Source organism: Anoplolepis gracilipes, chromosome 3 (assembly GCF_047496725.1).
Source record: "Anoplolepis gracilipes chromosome 3, ASM4749672v1, whole genome shotgun sequence".
In the NCBI taxonomy this organism is placed as follows: Eukaryota; Metazoa; Arthropoda; class Insecta; order Hymenoptera; family Formicidae; genus Anoplolepis; species Anoplolepis gracilipes.
Window position 1 is genome coordinate 4,914,021 of NC_132972.1, and position 22,941 is coordinate 4,936,961.

At 32.1% G+C, this 22,941-nt stretch overlaps 7 protein-coding genes across 10 annotated transcripts; 4 read left to right on the plus strand and 3 right to left on the minus strand.

Moving 5' to 3' along the window:
• The first annotated feature begins 79 nt into the window (after positions 1-79).
• On the plus strand, positions 80-4,309 carry L(1)g0007 (ATP-dependent RNA helicase l(1)G0007). Of its 2 annotated transcripts, none has more exons than XM_072887874.1 (4): positions 80-98; positions 512-2,134; positions 2,213-2,356; positions 2,454-4,309. In XM_072887874.1, the coding sequence occupies exons 2-4, from the start codon at positions 560-562 to the stop codon at positions 4,122-4,124; spliced, it is 3,390 nt and encodes a 1,129-aa protein (XP_072743975.1). In that variant the 5' UTR covers positions 80-98; positions 512-559; the 3' UTR covers positions 4,125-4,309. The 2 variants fall into 2 exon arrangements, with proteins under 2 accessions (XP_072743975.1, XP_072743974.1); XM_072887873.1 differs by lacking the exon at positions 80-98 and adding an exon at positions 128-417.
• Positions 4,310-4,808: 499 nt separating this feature from the next.
• Positions 4,809-9,649, minus strand: Psidin (phagocyte signaling impaired). The gene is made up of 10 exons (XM_072887875.1): positions 9,163-9,649; positions 8,795-9,019; positions 8,452-8,705; positions 8,098-8,321; positions 7,644-7,953; positions 7,145-7,449; positions 6,776-7,034; positions 6,448-6,693; positions 5,746-6,357; positions 4,809-5,555 (listed from the first exon to the last, which is right to left on the minus strand). The coding sequence occupies exons 1-10, from the start codon at positions 9,221-9,223 to the stop codon at positions 5,334-5,336; spliced, it is 2,718 nt and encodes a 905-aa protein (XP_072743976.1). The 5' UTR covers positions 9,224-9,649; the 3' UTR covers positions 4,809-5,333.
• Positions 9,650-10,003: 354 nt separating this feature from the next.
• LOC140663757 (replication protein A 32 kDa subunit-B) lies at positions 10,004-11,260 on the plus strand. Its single transcript, XM_072888201.1, has 2 exons — positions 10,004-10,398; positions 10,616-11,260. Exons 1-2 carry the CDS (start codon positions 10,146-10,148, stop codon positions 11,086-11,088), a joined length of 726 nt encoding a protein of 241 aa, XP_072744302.1. The 5' UTR covers positions 10,004-10,145; the 3' UTR covers positions 11,089-11,260.
• A 418-nt stretch (positions 11,261-11,678) lies between these two features.
• LOC140663438 (uncharacterized) lies at positions 11,679-13,488 on the plus strand. Its single transcript, XM_072887606.1, has 6 exons — positions 11,679-12,094; positions 12,441-12,499; positions 12,587-12,712; positions 12,794-12,952; positions 13,030-13,212; positions 13,302-13,488. Exons 1-6 carry the CDS (start codon positions 11,887-11,889, stop codon positions 13,446-13,448), a joined length of 882 nt encoding a protein of 293 aa, XP_072743707.1. The 5' UTR covers positions 11,679-11,886; the 3' UTR covers positions 13,449-13,488.
• A 152-nt stretch (positions 13,489-13,640) lies between these two features.
• Positions 13,641-14,726, minus strand: Rps23 (ribosomal protein S23). Its single transcript, XM_072887610.1, has 3 exons — positions 14,572-14,726; positions 14,042-14,201; positions 13,641-13,963 (listed from the first exon to the last, which is right to left on the minus strand). Exons 1-3 carry the CDS (start codon positions 14,573-14,575, stop codon positions 13,696-13,698), a joined length of 432 nt encoding a protein of 143 aa, XP_072743711.1. The 5' UTR covers positions 14,576-14,726; the 3' UTR covers positions 13,641-13,695.
• Positions 14,727-15,719: 993 nt separating this feature from the next.
• Positions 15,720-19,825, plus strand: Daxx (Daxx-like protein). 3 transcript variants are annotated; one of them, XM_072887597.1, is made up of 6 exons: positions 15,880-16,101; positions 16,445-16,584; positions 16,804-17,923; positions 18,052-18,744; positions 18,817-19,259; positions 19,392-19,825. In XM_072887597.1, exons 2-6 carry the CDS (start codon positions 16,528-16,530, stop codon positions 19,644-19,646), a joined length of 2,568 nt encoding a protein of 855 aa, XP_072743698.1. In that variant the 5' UTR covers positions 15,880-16,101; positions 16,445-16,527; the 3' UTR covers positions 19,647-19,825. The 3 variants fall into 3 exon arrangements, with proteins under 3 accessions (XP_072743697.1, XP_072743698.1, XP_072743696.1); XM_072887596.1 differs by lacking the exon at positions 15,880-16,101 and adding an exon at positions 15,720-15,861 and having other exon boundaries at positions 18,817-19,825; XM_072887595.1 differs by having other exon boundaries at positions 15,881-16,101; positions 18,817-19,825.
• On the minus strand, positions 19,818-22,406 carry Kfase (kynurenine formamidase). Its single transcript, XM_072887605.1, has 8 exons — positions 22,255-22,406; positions 22,073-22,163; positions 21,802-21,903; positions 21,171-21,305; positions 20,813-20,891; positions 20,339-20,530; positions 20,130-20,265; positions 19,818-20,039 (listed from the first exon to the last, which is right to left on the minus strand). Exons 1-8 carry the CDS (start codon positions 22,270-22,272, stop codon positions 19,890-19,892), a joined length of 903 nt encoding a protein of 300 aa, XP_072743706.1. The 5' UTR covers positions 22,273-22,406; the 3' UTR covers positions 19,818-19,889.
• Between the last annotated feature and the right edge of the window lie 535 nt (positions 22,407-22,941).

Sequence of the window (22,941 nt, forward strand, 5' to 3'; positions counted from 1 at the left end):
TTATCTTTGGGATAACTTTGCGTCACAGGATTGGTCAATATCCAGTCTCAATACAGCCTGAATATAAACTTTCTCATCATTCAGTTATTTTTCCTATGGTATTTGTAGCGGTTTTCTTGATCATAAGTACATCATTTATAGGTTATTTTGTTGTGTGAGAACTCTTTCAAAACTCTATTTCTTCAAATAATATTATATAAACGTATCTTGGCAAATTTGTAAAAATATTTAGTGCATTTCAATTGATTTCTTTGTGACTCTATAATATTTTGAAATATAATGCTATTATTTTACTAACGATTGTTGATGATATAATAAGATTCTTTACTAGTATTGTGATGTATATTCTTTTATATGAAAATATTTTTGGTTATTTTATGATTCTTTAAATATTAATTTCTTATATTTAATTACATAGTAAGTAATCTACTTGTATATTTTGTATTCCATAATCTTTCTAATATATTCTATTTGTTCAATTATAATATTTAACTAATTATATTTATTTCAGGAGATAATAATATTTTACTGAAATTTAGTTAAATATATTGAAAAAAGGATGGATGACTTAAGTATGTATAGATTAGATGGGACTGATGGAAATCAAGTAGGGGGCCTAGTCATTCGTAAGAAAACTTCAGATCATACTTTTAAGAAGCCTTCTCTGTTGGGCCTTGAGAAGCTTGCGGAGCAAAAAAGGAGAGAACATTCACAGGAACCTACTAGCTCAAAGTCTAATAAATCTGAAGGAAAGGATAGGAGATATCGATCTTACGAAGAAGAAACTCCTACTCATACTGGTGGTGTCAATACTGAAGCACAACAGAGATTAGAGTCACGGCTCAAGCATCAAAGATTAAATGCAGATGATAGAGGCTCTAGAAATTCGTACAGAAGTCGCGAGAGAGACAGAGACAGAGATAGAAGAAGAGACAGAGAAAGTCGAGGCAGAGATAGTACGAGGCAAACGCCTCGATTTAAAGATGAACCCCAGACACCCAAGTTCCGAATGAAAGATCCTACTTACAAGAGTAATTGGGACGATGACGAAGACGAAGAACCGCGACGATCGAGCTGGGATCATCCGACACCAAATATTTATAGTAACAAAGATGGTCGCGAGAGCATCAGAAGCGAATTTACTCCCTCCTACAAGTACAATTCTTGGAATAAAGAGTTTAAAAATTCTGGTGCCACTCCAATGGTGGATGGAGAAGAAAAGGAATTATGGGAGGAGGAACAACAAAGACTGGATAGAGAATGGTATGGATTGGATGATGGAGAGAATAATGCTTTTGCCAACGTGTCCGAGGAATACACACGAAAAAAGGAAATGGAACTGGAGGCCAGGAGGCAGAAGCGCCTTTCTGCGCAACAACGACAGATAAATAAGGATAATGAATTGTGGGAACGTAACCGTATGTTAACGTCGGGAGTTGTAAGCTCGTTGGATCACGACGACGATCCCGATGACGAGGGTGAGGCGAGAGTTCACTTGCTGGTCCATAATGTGGTTCCGCCATTTCTGGACGGTCGCATTGTATTCACAAAACAACCAGAACCGGTTGTACCTGTGCGCGATCCCACTTCTGACATGGCCTTGGTTGCGAGGAAAGGGTCAGCACTGGTTAAGGCGTATCGTGAACAGAAGGAAAGACGTAGAGCACAGAAAAAGCATTGGGAATTAGCTGGAACACACATTGGCAACATTATGGGTGTACATGATCGGCGTAAGGATGATAAAGAGCATGCGGGACAAGAAACGGATTTTAAAGCCGGACAAAAATACGCACGACATATAGGAGCAGGAGAGGTAACGGGAGAAGCTAAGCACAGATCCATTCAGCATCAAAGAAGAAGTCTCCCCGTATTTGCAGTACGCCAAGAATTGCTGAATGTTATCAGAGAGAACAGCGTTGTTATAATAGTCGGTGAAACAGGTAGCGGTAAGACGACTCAATTGACGCAGTATCTTCACGAAGACGGCTACAGTCGTTATGGCATAATTGGTTGTACTCAACCTCGAAGAGTTGCTGCTATGTCTGTTGCGAAAAGAGTGTCTGATGAAATGGCCACTGCTCTAGGCGACAAGGTCGGATATGCGATACGTTTTGAAGATTGTACTTCGAAGGATGTAAGTAATCAGTAGTAATATACATTTCTTCTAAAATGTAAAATAACTGATAATATATAATTGATCTTATTTTTGCAGACGATCATTAAATATATGACTGACGGTATTCTACTGAGAGAAAGTTTGAGAGAAGGCGATTTGGACCGTTACAGTGTTGTCATAATGGACGAAGCTCATGAACGATCACTTTCAACCGACGTATTATTTGGTCTTCTTAGAGAGGTATCGCGCGCGTTCAAGTGTTTTTATCTTATTTTATCTAAATATTTTCTTCTCCAAAAACAATCTTTTTAACTTTAAAAAAAAATTTAACTTACAGGTTGTCGCTAGACGGCATGATCTTAAATTAATCGTAACATCTGCAACGATGGATTGCAGCAAGTTCTCCGCTTTCTTCGGTAACGCGGCAACGTTTCAAATACCTGGACGTACATTTCCTGTCGAGGTGCTGCATGCGAAGAATCCGGTCGAGGATTACGTAGATGCGGCTGTAAAGCAAGTCATGCAGATTCATCTGCAGCCTAAGAGCGGAGACGTACTGGTCTTCATGCCTGGCCAAGAGGACATTGAAGTCACTTGCGAAGTTCTGAAGGACCGTTTAGCCGAGATCGAATCAGCACCGCCTCTCTCCATACTACCTATTTATTCCCAATTACCATCGGATCTACAAGCAAAGATCTTTCAACGATCTGAGGGTGGTCTTCGTAAATGCGTCGTGGCAACTAATATAGCAGAAACATCGCTAACAGTCGATGGAATCGTTTTTGTTGTCGATTCTGGATACTGTAAACTGAAGGTATACAATCCTCGAATAGGTATGGACGCTCTGCAGGTATACCCTGTGTCTAGAGCTAACGCTGACCAACGGCAAGGAAGAGCTGGTCGTACCGGTCCTGGTCAGTGTTATAGATTATACACACGGAGACAATATTTGGACGAGTTATTATTAACTGGCGTTCCCGAAATTCAACGTACAAATTTAGCTAATACGGTGCTCCTACTAAAGTCATTGGGAGTACAGGACTTATTGGCGTTTCATTTCATGGATCCGCCGCCGCAAGATAATATATTAAACTCATTGTATCAGTTGTGGATTTTGGGCGCGCTCGATCACACTGGACGCCTGACCGCTCTCGGCCGGCAAATGGCCGAGTTTCCTTTGGATCCACCGCAATGCCAGATGCTCATAGTCGCCTCTCAACTCAACTGCACCGCAGATATTCTCATTATCGTTTCTATGCTGTCAGTTCCATCAATTTTCTATCGACCCAAGGGACGCGAAGAAGATTCAGATTCGGCGCGTGAAAAGTTCCAAGTACCAGAATCAGATCATCTGACATATTTAAACGTATACAATCAATGGAAGGCAAACGGTTATTCGACTTCCTGGTGTAACGATCATTTTATACACGCGAAGGCGATGCGTAAAGTGCGAGAGGTACGATCGCAACTCGAAGAGATTCTGAAACAACAAAAGATGGACGTCGTCAGTTGCGGTACTGACTGGGATATCGTGCGGAAATGCATCTGTTCCGCTTATTTTCATCAAGCAGCGCGCTTGAAGGGCATCGGCGAATATGTCAACTGTCGTACCGGGATGCCGTGCCATCTTCATCCCACCTCTGCGCTATTCGGCATGGGTTTCACGCCCGATTACGTCGTATACCATGAGCTCGTGATGACCGCTAAGGAATACATGCAATGCGTCACCGCGGTAGATGGTCACTGGCTGGCTGAGTTGGGTCCCATGTTCTTCAGTGTGAAGGAGACTGGTCGGAGCGGTCGCGCGAAACGAAAACAAGCGATGCAACACCTACATGAAATGGAGCATCAAATGAAGGAAGCCGAAGAAGAGATGAAGGCACGCGCTCAAGAGCAACTCGAACGTGAACAAGCGTCGGTCCGTAAAAAGGAAATATTAACGCCTGGCATTAGGGAACCGGGTACCCCCGCTCCCTATCGCAACACTCCCGGAAGATTAGGATTGTAATCAGTTTTTAAGTAATTAAAGTCATGGAAAAAAAAACGGTAACATAATTTTAAGTAATTAAAATCATGGAAAAAAACGGCAACAATTTATCACTGTGGCGCGCTTTTTTAGCATGTAGCATCAGTGAATTCTTAATCTTAATCTATTCTTTATTAGATTTACATGGTTTTCTTGCAACGCAAAAACCACATATCTATAATGTATGATTACATTCCTATTCTAACAATATATTTCCCGATTAAATACAGAATGAATAAATATACATGTGTGACAATTAAAGAATTTTTTTAAATATGATTATTGTACAAAATATTATAAAATATTAAAGTTAAATGTGATGTATAAGATTTTTTTGTAAATAAAACTATTTTTATTGTAATATCGACAAAATATTAAAAACTCATAACTAGATACATTTTGTTGTATAACTATTTATTGCAATGAAGTAATTAGAAAGCATTGATAAAGCCAATCCTTGATAGTTAGTCATGTGCATTTCAATATACATATATAAATATACAAATATCCATTCTAACTGAAATAATTAGACATAAATAAAATAAATACAAAATTTTCTGCAACCATACTAGTAATTGCAAAAAAAATTTGTCATTTACTAATTATGATTCTACCAGATTGTTTGAATTATTATTAACTTATTATTTCTAAATAATTTATTAACATACATTAGCAAAAAAAATTCTGTGTGGATGCAATTTATAAAAAAATATATAATTAAATTTACAAGCATTATTTTTAAAAAATATAAAATGCCCAATATTGAACCATAAACAAATAGGCTTTCTATAAAAAAATATAGAGAAAATTATTTTATTTTAATAAAGAAATACCATATAACTAAAGATAACATAAGTCATATTTTAAACTTCCGTTCTTTAAATATAAGAATTCTACTTTGAAAGTGTTATACTCTTTGTTTCAGTTTATACATAAGCACACCTGTTATTTTGAAGGACTTGAGGAATATCGTTGTATGAGCTGATTCAACGGCCATGTATTGAAATAATTGCGCAATGCTTTTTACACACAAATAAAGATAGGTTTAGAGATATTTTAATCAACATTAAACCAATCAGTCATTATTTATAATTGATGGAGACTAAGAATTATGTACAGAACTCTCGAGTCATTTTTGAAAATTATGAAATAGACGGATACTGTTCTTTGTACAAATATTGTCAAATAGTTTCAGCTCTTTAAATTACTTAAAAGCCTTAATATAGGCTGAGTGCGAGATTTGAGAGATCTGCAACTTTGCCTGAGACTTGCTTGTCCACGTTTCATAATGGTGACACATACATCATCTTCCTCATCCAAATCCGTGTGTAATTCGTACTTTTCAAATTCTGTTAGGATTGTATCTAAATTTTCAACTCGTTCAGAAAGTAATACAGCCACTTCTCTCCAAACCTACAACACAATAAATAATCATTATAAAAATTAATCATACTCTATTTTTATAAATACATTATTTACATATCAATATAATTAATAATTGCCATATTTAATTCTATGTGTAAAAGCTGTTACGAGAGTATCAATAATATGCTTCAATATTAAAAACTAAAAAAATTTTCTATAAATAAGGAAATATAATTACCTTAGTCTCATTAGTCTCATTTATCATGTTCGATTCGATTTTCTTATTGCATTTTTTCTTATTTTTCTTTTGCGAAGTACGTGGTTCCGATTGTATCGCACATACACTACATATAGCGCTAATGATCGCTAAAGATTCGCTGCAGGTTGAGGCTCTGAGTAAGAAATTTTTAAAAGATACTGGTGTATCTCGCTCGGGAATGGGTAATGTCTGTAAGCAAAGAGACGTTCGCAGCATTTGTATGCAATCAAAGTCCGGACAAGGAGATTGAGAAAGTGAATTTGCAAGGCACGCTATAGTCCTTAATTGCTCAGAATAATGTGCTTCACGTAATCTTTCTACAGCATCTAGCGGAACCAATATTTTGCATGGTCTGTTTCGTTTTCCGTCCGTATCAAATTTTTGTAATATTTTCGGAATAAGTTCTTCATCCAATTCTTTAAGTTCGGCAGATATTTGAGAAAGAAAAATTGAAGAAGAGTTTGCACTCGCTGCCAAAATACGTAACATGGCATTTCTTGCTGCAAGTAACCTTAACATGCATATACGTGTTTCCTCTTGCATTCTTGGATCTTCTTCGCTCTCATTAAATGGCTCCCACTCACGAACAACCTATTTAATGTCATAATTTAAAATTTATCACTGGTCAAATTTAAGTCTTATATTTCTTTGAATTATATCACGTCTTTCAGATATATTTACCTCCAAGTCACGATTATCTCGTAAGGATGCCCATCTAATTGTATCGAGATGAGGTTGTATATGCATACTATTCAAAGTAGAAATCAAAGAGGCAGTACTGTCGCACCAACATAAATCAAGCAGCATCTTGTCTACAGTTGTCATAGCAAAGTGAAACGAATTATCTAATCTTTCTCTCAACTCAACAAATTCTTGAATTTTTATAAAACTTCCATATTTGTATGCAAACGTTAAATGATCTGCACTCTAAAAAACAATCCATGAATTAGATTTAAATATATTCTCACGTCCATTGTTTCTTAAATCTATTTTACTTGAAAACACATACATCCTTATAATTGGCTATGAAAAATTTCGCTGTATGATCAAGAGTTGTTGAGGCCAGAGGCAAGTTACCGAGAGGCGCGAGAAGAGGCGCATAGAGATGACCCAGTGAATCTAGTTGAAGGTGCTTTACATCAAGTAATGCAAAAGTATGATCAGCCGCGACCACTAGACCAGCCTCCAAGTAAATACGCACGAGCAAAATTTTGATGTGAAAATTTACAGGACTCGATAGAAGACCGTGTTCCAATAACGACATTGCCCTGTAAATCCATCGTTTTAAAAATGTGCATGTTTTCAAAATATTATTAGCAATTCCTTACTAATATCAAAATTAGCTTTGTATTATCAATATACAAAAATATATTATTACTTATAAAGAAAAGATGAATCGTTAGTGTCAATCCATAACTGATGCAGCAAATGTGTAGCTAATAGAATGTATGGATCCGCCGGACAAAAATCAGTTGGCAATCTATCTTGCACTGGACATAATTCAATGCCTTTTTCATACAAATCACACAATCGCTTCACTAATTGTTCTTGTTTACTTCTGTCCACTAAAGGAGGATGATGAAAGCCGCAAATACGCCGCAATTGCTCGAAGTGAATATGCCTTTGCATCTGCTGTACAGTAGTTGGAAACTCATCTGATGTAATGCCAATGTCTTTTTCAATCTACAAAATTGTAAATAGTATTACATTAAGCAATTTCAAATTTTAGTTAATACTGTTGAAATAAGAAATGCACTTGATGTACTTGATTTTAATATTTGTGATGTCGTATATAAATATATTAAAATTAAAATTTTTTTCTCTCTAATTACACATACAAAGATTAATTTTAAAAATCCAAGTTTTACTCTCCTTACCTTTTCAAATAATTCACACTTCGTTTTGGATGTAAGCAAATTTAAATATAATCGCAAATCACCAACTACACAGCCTTTTTCTCCAAATTGAGCGAAATATTGACGCATAAAGTCTACAGATTGCAAACTACACTGCAGATCTTCACTAATATGAGCACGTTTTAATAAATCTAAACGAGCCAAATATGGTGCACGAATTCTCTTTTCAGATGTATTAATAATATTGTTAAGAAAGTCCTGGCATTCTGTCGGTTGTTGAAACTTTAAGGCCGCCGAAAGATAATTCTGATAAAATGCCCAATTGTCCATGCTACATAATAAATATTACAATTTTATGTAAACATTGAGATTAATATATTATCAAGATATATAAAACTACTGTAGACACTATAGATATTATAAATATATAAAACAGTGTATGAAAAAAAGAGAATTGCAATTAGATTTTACTTACTTGTCTTTAATAAGTTCGCAATATGCATTAACAGCTTCGGGAAAGCGTTCTAGTTTTAATAAAATTGCAGCTTTCTGTTGCGGTACATATGAAAGATGCGAAGCTAAAGGACTAGACAATACATTCAATATTTCTTCATTTTTGTCTTGTAATTCCAAAATCATTAAATAAAGTTGTACTTCTTGTTCCGCTTCCATTTTTCCTTCCCTTACTAATTTTAGCACCTGTACGCAAAACAAAAATATTAATCACCTTCACACTGCCTCTATTTATAAATTAATAAATTAATAAACTGTAATTAGACACAATATGCAGTTACAATTACAACAACAACATAATAATCAATGAACAAACCATTCTTTCTGCCAATGGTAAAATAACTCCTTTTGCTAACTTTTGATCAGCGTGAATGGCTTGCATCACTGTACTCATAACAGCCCAGAAATAGTATGGATTCTTAGGTTTCATTTTGTACAAGGTAAGAGCAGTTTGCTGTTGCTTTTTATAATCACCAAGACGAACGTATGACATAAAAAGATGTGTTAAAAGCTCTTCATTATTTGGATTTGCTTTTGCAGCAGCTTCATAAACCTCGCTAATTTTGTCAGCTATAAATTCAATACAAAAATATATGAAACAACAAAGATAATTATATAACTCTCACATTCAAACTGAATAAGCAAGCTAAGAATCTTACGCTGATGTATTTCCCTGTAACAGATAGTCATTGCCTGTAGGGTAGAGTCCTCACATGGTACCTCAGACCTTACTTCATCCATGATAACTTGGCACTCATTTTCCTTGCCTAGCCGCAACAGGGCCAAAGCCTTGAGTACTTTGGCACATTGATTAGTCGGGTGTTTTTTGAGCACCTTGTCCGCTTCTTGGAGTGCCTTCTTATTGTTGCCATTATCCAGCCAATCTGAAACCCAAAGAAAGGTTGTACTCTGTGACGTTATATAACCTCGTCATCCTTGATTCCGAGGATACAACCGGACAGTTCGACGAGAATAAACGTGACGAATATCAGAGCCGATCTCGACGTCGATAAAATTATATACGTACCGTAAATCGGTCGCAAACGACGTTCGTTCACCGTGTTGTCCACATGGGTCTTAGACGCCATGATACTTTTTATGGTAACATAAAATCAACAAACCGGAGACACGAACAATCCTCGATTTTCTCGATTCATCTTCAACGAGATTAAAGGCCGATTTGAATTATTCAGACATCTTTATCAATATTTCTGTACCAAATCGGCTTTAACGCAGAAACCGCTCGCACTATCGCGTAAAAGGACTTTTATTTTCGTATTTTAAGAAAGCATGAGTGTGTAAAAAAGACCGGCAATATACACTACAGGTCTGTTCTTTGTAGCTGCATCATGTTGTATTTTTTGTTCACGAAATGAAATATGTATAATGACGTAAGACGCGCGTCGGAGAGAAAAGGGGAAAGATGAATATTACAGGCAGGGTATAAACCGCAAACTTTATTTAGACAAAAATTTTCTTTAGAGGATCTCTAAAAAATTAAAGGTTCTCTATTTTTTAATGATCTCTAAAAATAACATGTACAAAATGCCCTCTATTTGACATTAAGCTAGTGTGAAACTATGCACTCGCAAGATCGAGGATTAACGAATTGAAATTTCACTAATCATAACGAAAGAAACTAAAATTTCTTTGTCCTGATTGGTCAATCTTCAACCTTCAATTAGAGGATGAAGAAATCTTTAATATGGACTTATGAATTAAGCATTACACGAGACTGATCAGTCGGAACGCGATGAAATCTTTACTTCCTTTTTTAGCTCTGATTGGTCAAGTTCCATGTAATTTCAATTTGATATGAATCTGCCAAATTGATGGAAATGCGACATTTTAGATTTTAGCCTGCATTCGTAATCTAACCTAACCTAACCCGATCTGCATGCGACTCGAGTTACATTTCACGCGCGCAAATTCAGCCTTGTTTGATATAATACAATAATACAACGTATTTCAGGCTCTAAAAGTTAAGCTTGCAAATTCGTAATCGCAATCATGTGGAATGAAAGCTCCACGAATTTTGGAGGCGGATTTCTGGATGAAAGCACGCAAGGAGGAACAACTGGGAAAAAGAGCTCGCAAAGTAATGACAGGAGCATCGTTCCTGTAACGATTAAACATATCACATCCGCATCAGGAGATTTGCAGATTGCTGGCAAAAGTGTAAATACTCTGACATTTGTCGGAATCGTACGTAATATTGAACAGGATACGACAAAAATCTCTTTCAGTATCCAGGATGACACAGGTACTTTGTGTAAATAAATTATTTAAATTTTAATGACAATATATGTATGTGTGTATATATATAAAAAATTGCTAAAAGTTTAAATTGATATTTTGACTTGAATAAATTCATTTAAAATCTTTGAAACTTGTATACTTGGATATAATTATTTATTTAAATATTCTGAACTTATTATTATACTAGTTGATAAACTTACTTTGATTTTTATGTTAAATAGGTACTGTCACAGCTGTCATGTGGTTAGAAGCAGATAAGAATCCTTCAGAAAATATTTGCACACAAGTTAATACATATGTGCGAGTTTATGGTTTATTACGCAATCAAAATAATCAACAACATGTACTAATTCTGCGTATGCATCCTGTCGAAGATTTAAATGAACTGACATGCCACTTTATGGAAGTTATGTATTTTATATTAAAGGCTAAAAAACCTGAAGAAGCTGAATCCACTTTGACTCATACAACGACTGGTTTTGATAATACAATGAGTGGTATGTCAACTGAACAAGTGACAGTACTCGAAATTGTTCGATCAGCAAATGATTCAGAATGTGGTATTGAAAAACGTGATATTCTGACACGAGTGCCAAAACATGTTATACCTCGCATAGATGAAATATTAGATTTTCTTCTCTGCGAAGGGCACATTTACACAACTAGTTCAGAGGATTTCTTTAAAGCTACATAAATGCGCATTATAAATTAAAAATAATCTTATTTAAATTTATATCTAATGTAAGCTATTTTAAGTTTACTACACATACATTTGTTATAAGTTTTTTTCTCTTTAAGTAAGAATAAGGAATTAAAAATATACTTTTTTTTCATTTCACAACAACAAATTAATAAAATATAAATGATAATTTTGTGTTAAGCACATAAATGTATACTCTAAGTTAAAATATTTTTAATGTTATAAATAATAAAATATTTTTCAAAATATATATCTAAAAGAATATCTCTTTGTAGTTAATTAATTTTAATATATAGTTTAGAAATCTATCTTTCCTTAGTTCGAAATTTCATAATAAATTAGAATTATATTACTAATTTGTATTTTATTTTTATATAATTCTTTACATATTTCGATTTTTGTAATAATCACATTCTTGTCATAATTTTTTTAATGACTCGTACATCCAATAAGAGTTTGTTTCCTAGTTATTTCCAGGAAATAAATTCTCCTATTGGATACATTTAAAAATTACTAGAGAAAATGTCTCGACCTCTTGACGATTTTGGCGCGCAATGAATCACGAAGCAGAGTCTCTCATCTTATCCAAACTTGCTATTCATGTCTGTCGTTTGAAACTTTGTAATTTGTAACATTGTTTATAAACATATGCAGTGTTTCGCGCGGTCTATTGATATTTTTGCAAAACAAATGTTGCAAGTTGTAACAATTATAATTTTGTCGTATTTTCTCATACGTCGTTAAATATCTTTCTGAGTTTTTTTTTCATGTGTATCTGTATAATTTGCTACTATGAATGACTCGAACGATGTTCTGACAAGCATATATGACACCTTGATACACTTGCGATATCCACATATCACTAACGCAGAGTCAAAAGACTTGGAAGCAACAATTCTTAATGGTGAAAATCGCATTTGTTTACTTTCTTGGCTTCTGACGGAGAAATCACCGTCAATCAACGCACATTTAGAAAAACTGAAGGATGTTGCTTTGGAAGGTATCCTTATCTTTCTCTTAATTGTAATTTGATGGGATATATATTTTCAACACAAGTCTAGAATATTTCTAATTATTATTTTATAATAAATATTTATGTACACTATAATATTAAAAGCATTTATAATTATGATATAATTAAATATAATCAATGTACATTTAGAAAAACTGAAGGATGTTGCCTTGGAAAGTATTCTTATCTTTTTCTTAATTGTAATTTGATGGTGTATAAATTTTGAACACAGGTCTAAAATATTTCTAATTATTATTTTATAATAAATATTTATATATACTATAATATTAAAAGCATATGTACGAAATAATTAAAACAGCATATATCTTTTTAGATCAGTTGTTTGAATATTACTCTCAGATTGGAATCTGTAACAACAAGGATATATTACTGGTTTGTTTATAAAAAATAATATATTTTATAAGATGTTGATTAATTATTATTACTTATATATTAAGAACATATTTAATTTTATGTTAGGGTAAATGTTCCTTGAAGGAACAGCTACCAACTTTAAGACTATTATTAAACTTTATGAAAGAAATACATATGAATATACCTGTGAATATAAATGAGACAGAAAGAACATTTGTGGATGTTATTAAGGTATGTTAATATTGAATAAATATGTTCACAAATTTACTTGATATATTTGTAATAAATATGTATATATTTTTTTTTGTTTAGCTGTATATTGATGATGTCAATCAAATATCTCCTCTTTCTGTCAAACCAAAAGTGAGTTATACTGAAAGTATTAAATATTTTGAAGAAAGTGAAACAGAAACGTTGAGTAGTGATTGTAGAGATATTAAGACTAACTTGGCTGAAGATTCATATGTAGAGGTATGAGAGAAAAAAGACTATTAATGAAATTATAAATAATTAATGTGTAAATTATTATTTTATAAATATTATTATAGACTGATGACAGACTCAATGATGAAAAGAACATACTGTTTGAGAAGGAAAAAGAAAAGTTCATAGAAGCATTTCAGACAATTTCATCATGGCCAGTACAAACCAGAAATTTAGACAAAGATATTTCTGATTCCATTTGTTCGGATATTAAAAGTATATGCTCTGATTTTCATACTTTAAAAAAGGTAAGGGAATTTTTATTATTCATTGTTACATTACATAATATAATATTAATAAATATCCAAGTATAAAATCCAATTATATTTGTGTGCAGGTGTTGCAAGCAAAAGACGAAATATGTAAAATAAAGAATTTAGCAGGATTACCGAAGACTACTACACCTTTAAACAAAGTTATAGAAGATATAGTTATTTCTAATGAAGAACTTGAAAATTGGAATATGACAAACAATATTAACTAATTTTGTATTTATATTTATACATAGTTCTAATTATAATCATCAAGCATAATTTATATGATGTAATCTAAATATTTATAAATATATAAAAGAAAAACTTATTTTTGAAATTCATTTTGAGCATCTCATATGCATTATAAGAGTTATTATAGTATAAAAAGGGAAATTATTGATAGTAAGATTAAAATAAAACAATTGTTTTTAAATTATATATTTATATTTGTCAATACATATCTCAGTAGTTGACAATTTAAGATCTTGGTCGTTCTTTTTTTTCTTTGTAAAGAGCTAATAGAGAAACATTTGCGACCTTCACTACTTTGAATCGTACTCCAGGAATATCACCAACAGCATGACCCTTCCGACCGAAACCTGCCACTAGAACTTCGTCATTCTCCTCAATGTTATTGAGACAACCGTCCCTTGGTACAAAAGCTGTGATCTTTTTTCCATTCTTGATCAGCTGTACTCTGACACACTTACGAATAGCAGAATTTGGCTGTTTAGCTTCTACTCCTCTGTAAAAAAAAAATAAAATATCAATAAATTACATTCTAAATACAAATTTTATATATAATTGTATGAGCTGTACATACACTTTTTCTAAAACAATTCCTTTAGCATGGGAGGCACCGCCAAAAGGATTAGCCTTCCATCTAGTTCCCAAATGTGCCTTTTTGTAGTCCTTGTCATTCCATCGCTGCTCACGTCTGTGATTCACGTGCTTGCGTGCCGTACGAAGACCTCTCGGTTTACCTACAATGAAAAGTAACCTGAATGGTTATGTTCTGTACGCATAACTTTCCTTGATATGAACAAATGTTTTTTGTAGATAAAAATGTTAAAAATATCTCTATATTCAAATATAATATAAAAATATATTAATGTTCATAATAATCAATATTTTAATATTTCTGACAGTACACATCAGTATCAGTGCATTTAGAAGACACGCGACAACGATCGAATCGCGAGAAAAATATATACGACAAATGTATTTATAAACACGAATAGCAAAGAAAATATATTGAAAGAAATATATTGAAAAAAATTCGTCGAAATTGACGTTTTTATAATCGTTTCTCCAAAAATATCATAATATTAGAGAAAAATCTCTCTAACATACCCATGCTTGCTGTGCTTTACAACCGGAAAGAATCAATCGTCCATGAGCAAAGATGCAAATCGTAATGGTGGATGCAGCTACATCATATCCGTTTGCACAGAATACGAGAATTTGCAATTTAGGGACTTTAACTAAGAGTATGCATTGAAGAACTTTTCTATCCTGCAGCCAATCAACACTCTAGAAAAATTTGTTGTGCGACAAATGTAAAGCCGTGATTACACTATAGCTTGCGGGTTCGGTTGAGGTTAGGATTACTGTTGAACATTGGGAACCAACCAATCACAGCAAAGATTGCTTTGCGTAAATCTGATACGAGCTTTACGACCAATATAGAACCGACTTGTGTCTACTTAAAGTCTTGTGTCTACGATGATAAAACTCGGTCCGAGAAATGTGTAGCTAATATTTAAAAAAATATAAAAATTATTTTTTATTACGCCAAAATTAATGTCAAAAAATCTATTTTTCAAAATAAGAAAAATATCTCTGAAATAAGTACATTTCATGCAGTCATTATTATCACTGGTGGTTTGAGAAGATGCTATTAGCGTAAAAAGTCACTTTATCTTTGTTACTTACAGAAAGTTAATAATAAGGACAACTCAGACTAATGTCTTTTTAAACGCAGCCTACATAAAGCCTACATAAATTATTTACAATAAGTCGTTGGTCGCTTGTCATAAGAAATTTAACCAATCATATTCAAGTATTCTTCTTTAAATTCAACTGTGATTGGTTAAATTTTTTACGACCAACGACTCGTTGTGGACGAGCCTTAACATGCTTGCGCAAACGCACCGCGCATTTTACATAATCATGATATATAGTATAAAACATGCGCAGTAGACGATTGCGCAAACGGTATTATCGATATTGATAGAACTAAGGTCTATCCACAGACAATCTTCTAGAAGTTGACCAATCATATGTCTTTATCAAACAATAGACCAATCATATATCTGTATCGAAAAGTTGACCAATCATATATTTGCATCATAAAAGTGACCAATCATATGTTTATATTGAAAAGATAACCAATCATATATCTGATGTGAAGAAACGCCATATTGCAGGTCATCAAATTATGCATATCATTGTAATCATATGCAAGTCCGTTTGAACAAGTCTTTACGATTTTTTGTTGCTTTTGTGTTTCTTGCCCTCTCTCTTTGATGAACTACTCATATTACATCCGATCCGAAGCTACTTTTGTTCTCGACGTATAACATACCATTCTGTGGAATCAAATTTCCCTATTGATTGACCAATAAAATTATTCACACATTGGTAATATTTATTTCGCATACTTTTTAGTCTTGTACGGATAAGTACCGTTTGGTCTGTTATCGTTCGTGGTCTTTTATCTCTCCTTTATTGTGTCATTTGTAAGGTGGCTATTGAACCTAGATATATCAAATATTTTCAGTTAACTTTGTACAAATTCATTAAAGTGCGGGCTTTTAGACACTTGTTCCAACTTTTTTATTCATATTTTTTTAGTGAGTCCATCGACAAGATTAAATCATTGTGAGTAAGATAAAATTTACTACCTCTCTGTTTTCCGAGAATTCAGCGCTTAAGCATCTCTTAAAGTTACTGTTTCCAAGAAACTAAAGATGTTAGATTCGCATTTTATTTTTAAGACAACATATTTTTTGTGAATTTATATTATGACATTGTTATCAACACATTGATTTCAATTGACATTGATTTCAAATATATTTTCCTAATAACGAAGACATATCGCGAAATGTGAACTATATCTACGCAAACTGTAAATGGACATACTGTGAAATCGCAATACTATTCGCGCCCAGTGTTATTTCTGATATAAATTATATTCCAATTTTAATATGTTATTATTCGACAGGAGATCGTTTGAGATAGTTTGGGATTGGGTTACATGAATAATTGGCGGTAACGGCTGATTTGATACTAATTTGAAACGAAATCATGGATAAAACAGTGATTATTTGTCTCTCTTCCGACGATGAGACAGATTCACAAAAGGTTTAGTAGAACTCTAATAAATTCTAGCTATGTTTATTTTATATACTTTTAAAATAAATAAAAATAACACTATATTTAATCGAAAAAGAAAAAAATATATGATAATAAAGTAGAACCTTAAAATTTCTTATTTATATATTATTATATATAATTATTATTTATATATTTTATGTTATTATTAATATATTATTATTATTGATCTAAAATTTATTTATGTAGGAAAATAAGAAGACTAAATTAGAGAATACTGCCCTTTCTTATGGAAAGATAGAAACTTTATCTAGCGACGATGAGAAAGTAGAAGGAAATAATCTGAAACGAAAAATAAATACAGAAGACAAAACTCAAAATAATGTCGAAAAGAAGAAAAAATTGAACACAGATCGAGATACATCGACGACAATTAAAGTTATATTTCAGCCTGAATTATATCATAAATCTGACCATATTGTGCAACCAAAGGACCAAGAAATAATAATTGAAAAGCCAAAATTGGTCGTGAAAGAGAAGAAAAAGATATCATATATTGCATATGACGTCTTTCCGTTATTTATAAGTTTATGTCTTCAAAGAAGTAAAGATAAAGATAGGAAAGATATGGAAAAAATTGTTAATAAATTAAAAAGACGTTATGAAGAGTTGGATATGGAATACAGAAGTTCAGAATATTTTGTCTCATTTTTAAATGAAAAGCGTGCAGCTATTATGAATAATGACAAAAAGATATATGTTTATATAGAAGAAGTAATGAATGAGATGAAAAGACAGTCCAACAAAAAGAAGTCCCATGTATTGCCATCTAATGAAACCTATGATGCAGTTCCCTCTACTTCATATGCGGCAAATAATGTATCAGTTAATAATGCAGCAAAATTAAATTATGACAATGATAACGAAGAAAATACAAATCCTCGAATAAGAAATAAAATTAAGTTAATATTACAAGCTATGACAAAATGTGAGGGAATAATTAAAATGCTGGAAGAAGCAGAAGTTGATCTTGATCAAGATAATAGTACTTATATAAAAGTTGAAAGATATAAACAAAGGATGGTAGAATTATATAATAAATATTGCGAATTAACAGGAGAAAATGCTGATGCAGGACGTGTATATTTGCGTCCCAAGCATATAAGCGCAACTCGGATTGTTGCTGTTGATCAAGCAATAACAAATTTCATTAATTCAAAAATCGCTCGACGATCAAATCAAATGAAAAAGACAGAAGCTCTTACAGATGATGTGATATTCCCCGATTACAGAGACATCTTAGAATGTGTTAGTCGATGTAATGATAGAAAAAATTTAGGCTTGGACAGAAGAAAACAAGAACAAATGGGTAAGATATGTATCAATTTTGATATTAGCATTTATGTGTATATGTTTAATATTATGTGTGTATAAAATAGATATTGTTATATTAAATGCACATTTAATTGTCATATTTATATATTTGTTATATTGCAGCAAAAAAAGCTTTCCTAGAATTAGGAGAACTTTTACAACGTACAAGACGTAACGATTATTGGGACACTTTTTCTTTGTATCTTGAAAACACAGGAGAAGACCCAGCTCTAAAAGATAAAGATTTAGCAAAGAAATTAATTGACAATCGCACTGAAGGCGAAAAAAGATTAGCTGCTGTATTTGAAAAATATTCAAAAAAACAAGAAGAAATAAAGGAACAAAATGATACTGAAATAACTTCAGAGGAAGAGGAAGAAGAAGCTGAAGAAGAAGAAAGAATTGTGGATGATAAGAACAAGGATAATTTATCTGTAGCTAGTTTAAGTGAAGTGGACAGTGATGAGGAAGATATAAATGAAAAAGTTAAAGAAAACAGATTACTTGAAAAAAATGATATAAATAATATAAATACAATAAATATACGAAAGAGTACAGATAAAGTTATGTTAAATGTTAAAAGAACTATATCAAATACATTGCAACAGAAAGATAAAAAGGATAGTATAAAACCTTCGGTGAAAGAGAACATAATAATATCTAAGAATAATAACCAGACAACTAGCAAGAAAACAGTACATAAAGTATGCAATAACAATACTGTTGCAAATAACATTGTGAATATAGATGCAGAAACATTAAAGGATTCATTACCGACATGTTCTACAGCAGACTCCACAACTAATAGGATTGAAGGTTTGTGAATTTAAAACTTTCACACAAAGGGTGAGAGAAATTATATACATGTATTTTACGTGTATGTTGTAGAAGCTCTACCTGAGGTGATAACAGATGGTATGTCCAAAGTGATAACAAATCCTGTAATAGAGATGGTAACAGAGGATGCAGCAGATATGACACCTGGAATAGTAGCAGAGCCAATAACGGAAGAGGTCACAGAGATGATGATTACAAGTGAAACAGAGGATGCGACAGATGAACTTGTAACCAAAAATCAACAGGAAGAAGAAAAGAAGCCTCTACTGCGAGTGCGATCATTTGCGAAACCTCCCATGACTTGGGAGGTAGATAGTCGACAGAAAGTTAAGATCGCTCAAGAAAATGCATCAAAAGTACCCCAACTCAAAGAGATAGTTGATCTAACTACTGAAACGATCAATAAACCATCACTGGTAACCAAAGAAGCCATCAATAAACCATCGTTGGTAATCAATGAAATGCTCAATAAACCATCACTGGTAACTAATAAGGTAACTCCCATTACCAAGTGTACCATACAACTTGGAAACAAAGTACTTCCTTTGGTGAAAAGTCAAAGACTGCTCGTATCGTCAAATAGAAATGTAATCAATGTTCAAAATATTACAAATAATTATCTAAAGGTAAATACGCAAACTGGACAAATCATAGCACCTGTGCGTGACATTTGTGTCCGGCTACCATCTACTCAAGCAACTACTGCTCGACAAAATCAACCACAAAATTCTATCACTGTGAGGAATGAAGTACCCTTTAGAGGAAACGAGACGATATTACGAATTATTCAACAAGGTAAGCCGATCGTAATAAAAAAATCGGCGGTACAATCCGTTCCGAAACAAACAAATGTGTACTTGCCGAAGACAAAACCTAAATGACTCGAACCTATAAAAAGGGCTGTCTTTCTAGATCATTGTTATACGAAAACCAATATCAGCTGATTAATACTTAGATGTTAATTATTTCTATTATAGAAACCATATATGATTTATAAGCCAAATATATTGATACATAATGAATACATATTTATAAATCTTAATAAATTTTGTTAGTAAATTTCAGATTGTATTTTATATATTCAACAAAGCGCCTTATAATAAACATTTTAGTTTTATATTCTTCTAAAGAACATTCTCATCGGGTTGAAGACACTTTAATATCAATTTAGCGAGGTGATAATTTGGATCCAAAAGATTCTCCACTATTTCGAAGTGGTCGACATTGTTTCGAAGTAACAAGTACTCCACGTTATCCACTGCAGAAATAATTTTCTGAAACAGTAATATAATTTGAACTTTTATATATGATTTCTTATAATGATTTTCGATGTACGATTATTTAGTTATTATTTAGTTTAATACCTGGGCGTATTCGCGTGATTCACTCACAAATACAGGAGAATCACATTCTCCTACAGTCACGATGACTTTCAAACCACTGATATGACATTCTTTTGTTTCATCAAGGGTAGACAAACTCCACTTTTCAATTTCTTCGCTGAAATGTCAAGAAAAATGTAACGTATCTATGATGTATTAAATATTTCGTAGAGATAATATCAAGTGCTTACTCGGTGAGTTGAAGGGCTATCGCAAAACTGGTGTTAACTAGAGGCTTTATATTATAAATTCCACCTATTAATACGATTCCCTTTAACAGTGCAAAATATCCTTGCTCTATCATGCGGTTGATCCAATCATCATCATGTAACAGAGTTGCAGCCAAATGCGCTCCGGCACTATGTCCAGCGATGCATACGTGTCTAATATAATATACATATATATAAATATTTGAATTTTATAGTGGGACTTTAAAAAATAAATTCTTTATATATATGTATATATATATATTTTTTTTTAATAAATACATATTTATATTAGATTTATATTTAAAAAAAAATATATATATATATATATATTTATTTTTTTTTTTTTTTTAATAAATACATATTTATATTAGATTTATATTTAAAAAAAAAAATATATATATATATTTTAAATATAAATCTAATATAATTATGTAATTAAAATTGAGAGCAACATACTTGGAACCTGAATCGACTGCATATTTTAATATTTGTGTGACTGCTGATTTTATCTGCGCTACTATATCTCCAAGTTTGACTGAAATATAAGAAAATATAATCAATTATATCGCTTTAATATAAATAATCTTTTAATTTGTATCTAAAATCTATATCTAATACATAATTATAATTTGTGAATCTCTGTAACACTTTCATGTATTCTTTGGATCCAAATTTTTTAAACTATACAAATTATTTTTATGAAACTGATTAATTTTATGTGTAGCTGCTGCAAAAGTCTTATACAATATGGTCTAATAAATAATTGAGATTAAAGAAAAAATAACAAAATTTAATATATTTTTTATTATCTTACCATTTGGACACAAATCATATCCAACTGTGATTACTTTGATTTTGTTTTCAACAAACAAGGGTACAGAGAATCCAGTAAGATCTTTGCTGAATTCCTGCCAATATCCACCATGGATAAAGATAAATATTGGTGCATCTAAAATATGTAATTATCTTTTTAATATCTATATTACGATTAAATGTGAATGTAAAGTATTAATATTAAAAAGTAACACAAATTTAACAGTTTACAAAGATTTGGGAATATTAATATTTCCGTCAACAATTTATTTTGACAGTTGCATACTTATTTTAAAAAAATTAAATTGAATTAAATTAAACAATTATTATTTGTTTTATGTAAATATATAAATATTTATCATATTTATGTTTTGAAAGGATAAATGATTTATAGATCATATATCATCTAGTTATAGGTACAATATATAAATACAATTTGCAAGAGAAAAACTTTATTCTGACTTAGAAAATGAATTCCATTTTTGTGAATTGGAAACAGATTTTCTTTTCGTCTAAATGAAATAATCAATCTTGAAGCATCAATTCTAGTAAGTTTATTTTTTTTATTTTTTTGCTTATTTTCTCATGGTTTCAAGTAATGTCATCTATTATATAGAATTGTTGTTACATACCTTCAGGTAAATCGGTGCCATATATATCGTACTTTGTACGTTCTGTAGGGCCATACGGAACATTAAGTTCGCATTTTATAGTTTTCTGAACTTTTTCCGTAACTATAATAATAAATAAAATATAAGTTCCTTTAATAATAAAATGATTACTGGATAAATTTCTGTGACCACACGCAGTGTAATTGCAAAATTTTAATAAAGTTATTAATGCGATTAATGATTGACTCATTAAATTGCAGCAAAAGGAAGCTTAATATGAAACTGCTATTACTTTTTACGCAGAATGCAAAGAATTGCTGACACATTTCTTCAGATCCATATCGTTTACTCCATTCACTCGGGGTGTACAGTCGTTCCTGCTCCTAAAAAAAAAAAAGAGAAAAATATTACGCCATGTCATTTCGATGCTTTTCAGCAAGAATCACGTGAATCAGTCTCGACAAGACTACATACAGACGTAGCCATCTCCATCAACAGCTTGCTGACACTTCAGAGGTATCATGGGTTGTTATTCACGGCGAAGCTCGTTAGAAACTGCTTTAGAAATACTATTGCACGCTGCTGCATGCACTTTCCTGGCTTGGTGTGTCACTGTATATTTCGATCTCAAGTACACTCCGTTGCGTAAGTAGAGGAGGTTTTTTATAATAAAACAACATGGTATCAACATATCAGTTTCTGTGTGCGTGGATTGTTATGCAACATTAATTAGTTTCTTTTTTTACGAGAATATCTATATCTTATCGTAGAATATAAGTTTAAGTTTTATATTCGTGAAATATAGATCTCTGCAAAATTGTTGTTTCTTTTTTAAGAAAAAGCAGATGGTTTTTTTTATATTTTCAATATTTTATTACATAAAAGTATGTAAAAAAGATTTGTAAATTAAAATTACGAAGTTTGTTGTCGTATTAGATACACATGATAAATCGTGCCGCTATCAGAAGAGACAAATTTATCACTATATACTTGTACGTTTTAAGATAATTCATTTTTTTTTAGATATCAGGCTACATCCAACTTTCAATGAAGTCAACAAAATCACAATTAAAACTCATTACATTTTCTCAAATAAATTTTTAATTTTTGCAGAAATATTTCTATATTTTTCAGAATTGTTATATACATATATATGTTTCT

Excerpts from the sequence above, each read along its gene's own strand:
- Psidin (XM_072887875.1), bottom strand. The coding sequence starts at position 9,223 with ATGGCGTCTAAGACCCATGTGGACAACACGGTGAACGAACGTCGTTTG. Across the intron at positions 7,035-7,144 it reads GATTCATCTTTTCTTTATAA|GGCAATGTCGTTATTGGAAC; the intron begins GTAATAATATAT and ends ATGGATTTACAG. Across the intron at positions 6,358-6,447 it reads GAGATAATCGTGACTTGGAG|GTTGTTCGTGAGTGGGAGCC; the intron begins GTAAATATATCT and ends GACATTAAATAG.
- LOC140663757 (XM_072888201.1), top strand. The coding sequence starts at position 10,146 with ATGTGGAATGAAAGCTCCACGAATTTTGGAGGCGGATTTCTGGATGAA. Across the intron at positions 10,399-10,615 it reads CAGTATCCAGGATGACACAG|GTACTGTCACAGCTGTCATG; the intron begins GTACTTTGTGTA and ends TATGTTAAATAG.
- LOC140663438 (XM_072887606.1), top strand. The coding sequence starts at position 11,887 with ATGAATGACTCGAACGATGTTCTGACAAGCATATATGACACCTTGATA. Across the intron at positions 12,095-12,440 it reads GAAGGATGTTGCTTTGGAAG|ATCAGTTGTTTGAATATTAC; the intron begins GTATCCTTATCT and ends ATATCTTTTTAG. Across the intron at positions 12,953-13,029 it reads CTGAAGATTCATATGTAGAG|ACTGATGACAGACTCAATGA; the intron begins GTATGAGAGAAA and ends ATATTATTATAG.
- Rps23 (XM_072887610.1), bottom strand. Across the intron at positions 13,964-14,041 it reads GGAATTGTTTTAGAAAAAGT|AGGAGTAGAAGCTAAACAGC; the intron begins GTATGTACAGCT and ends TTTTTTTTACAG.
- Daxx (XM_072887596.1), top strand. The coding sequence starts at position 16,528 with ATGGATAAAACAGTGATTATTTGTCTCTCTTCCGACGATGAGACAGAT. Across the intron at positions 16,585-16,803 it reads ATGAGACAGATTCACAAAAG|GAAAATAAGAAGACTAAATT; the intron begins GTTTAGTAGAAC and ends TTATTTATGTAG. Across the intron at positions 17,924-18,051 it reads AAGAAAACAAGAACAAATGG|CAAAAAAAGCTTTCCTAGAA; the intron begins GTAAGATATGTA and ends GTTATATTGCAG.
- Kfase (XM_072887605.1), bottom strand. Across the intron at positions 21,904-22,072 it reads CTTTGCATTCTGCGTAAAAA|TTACGGAAAAAGTTCAGAAA; the intron begins GTAATAGCAGTT and ends TTATTATTATAG. Across the intron at positions 20,040-20,129 it reads AATCACGCGAATACGCCCAG|AAAATTATTTCTGCAGTGGA; the intron begins GTATTAAACTAA and ends TTACTGTTTCAG.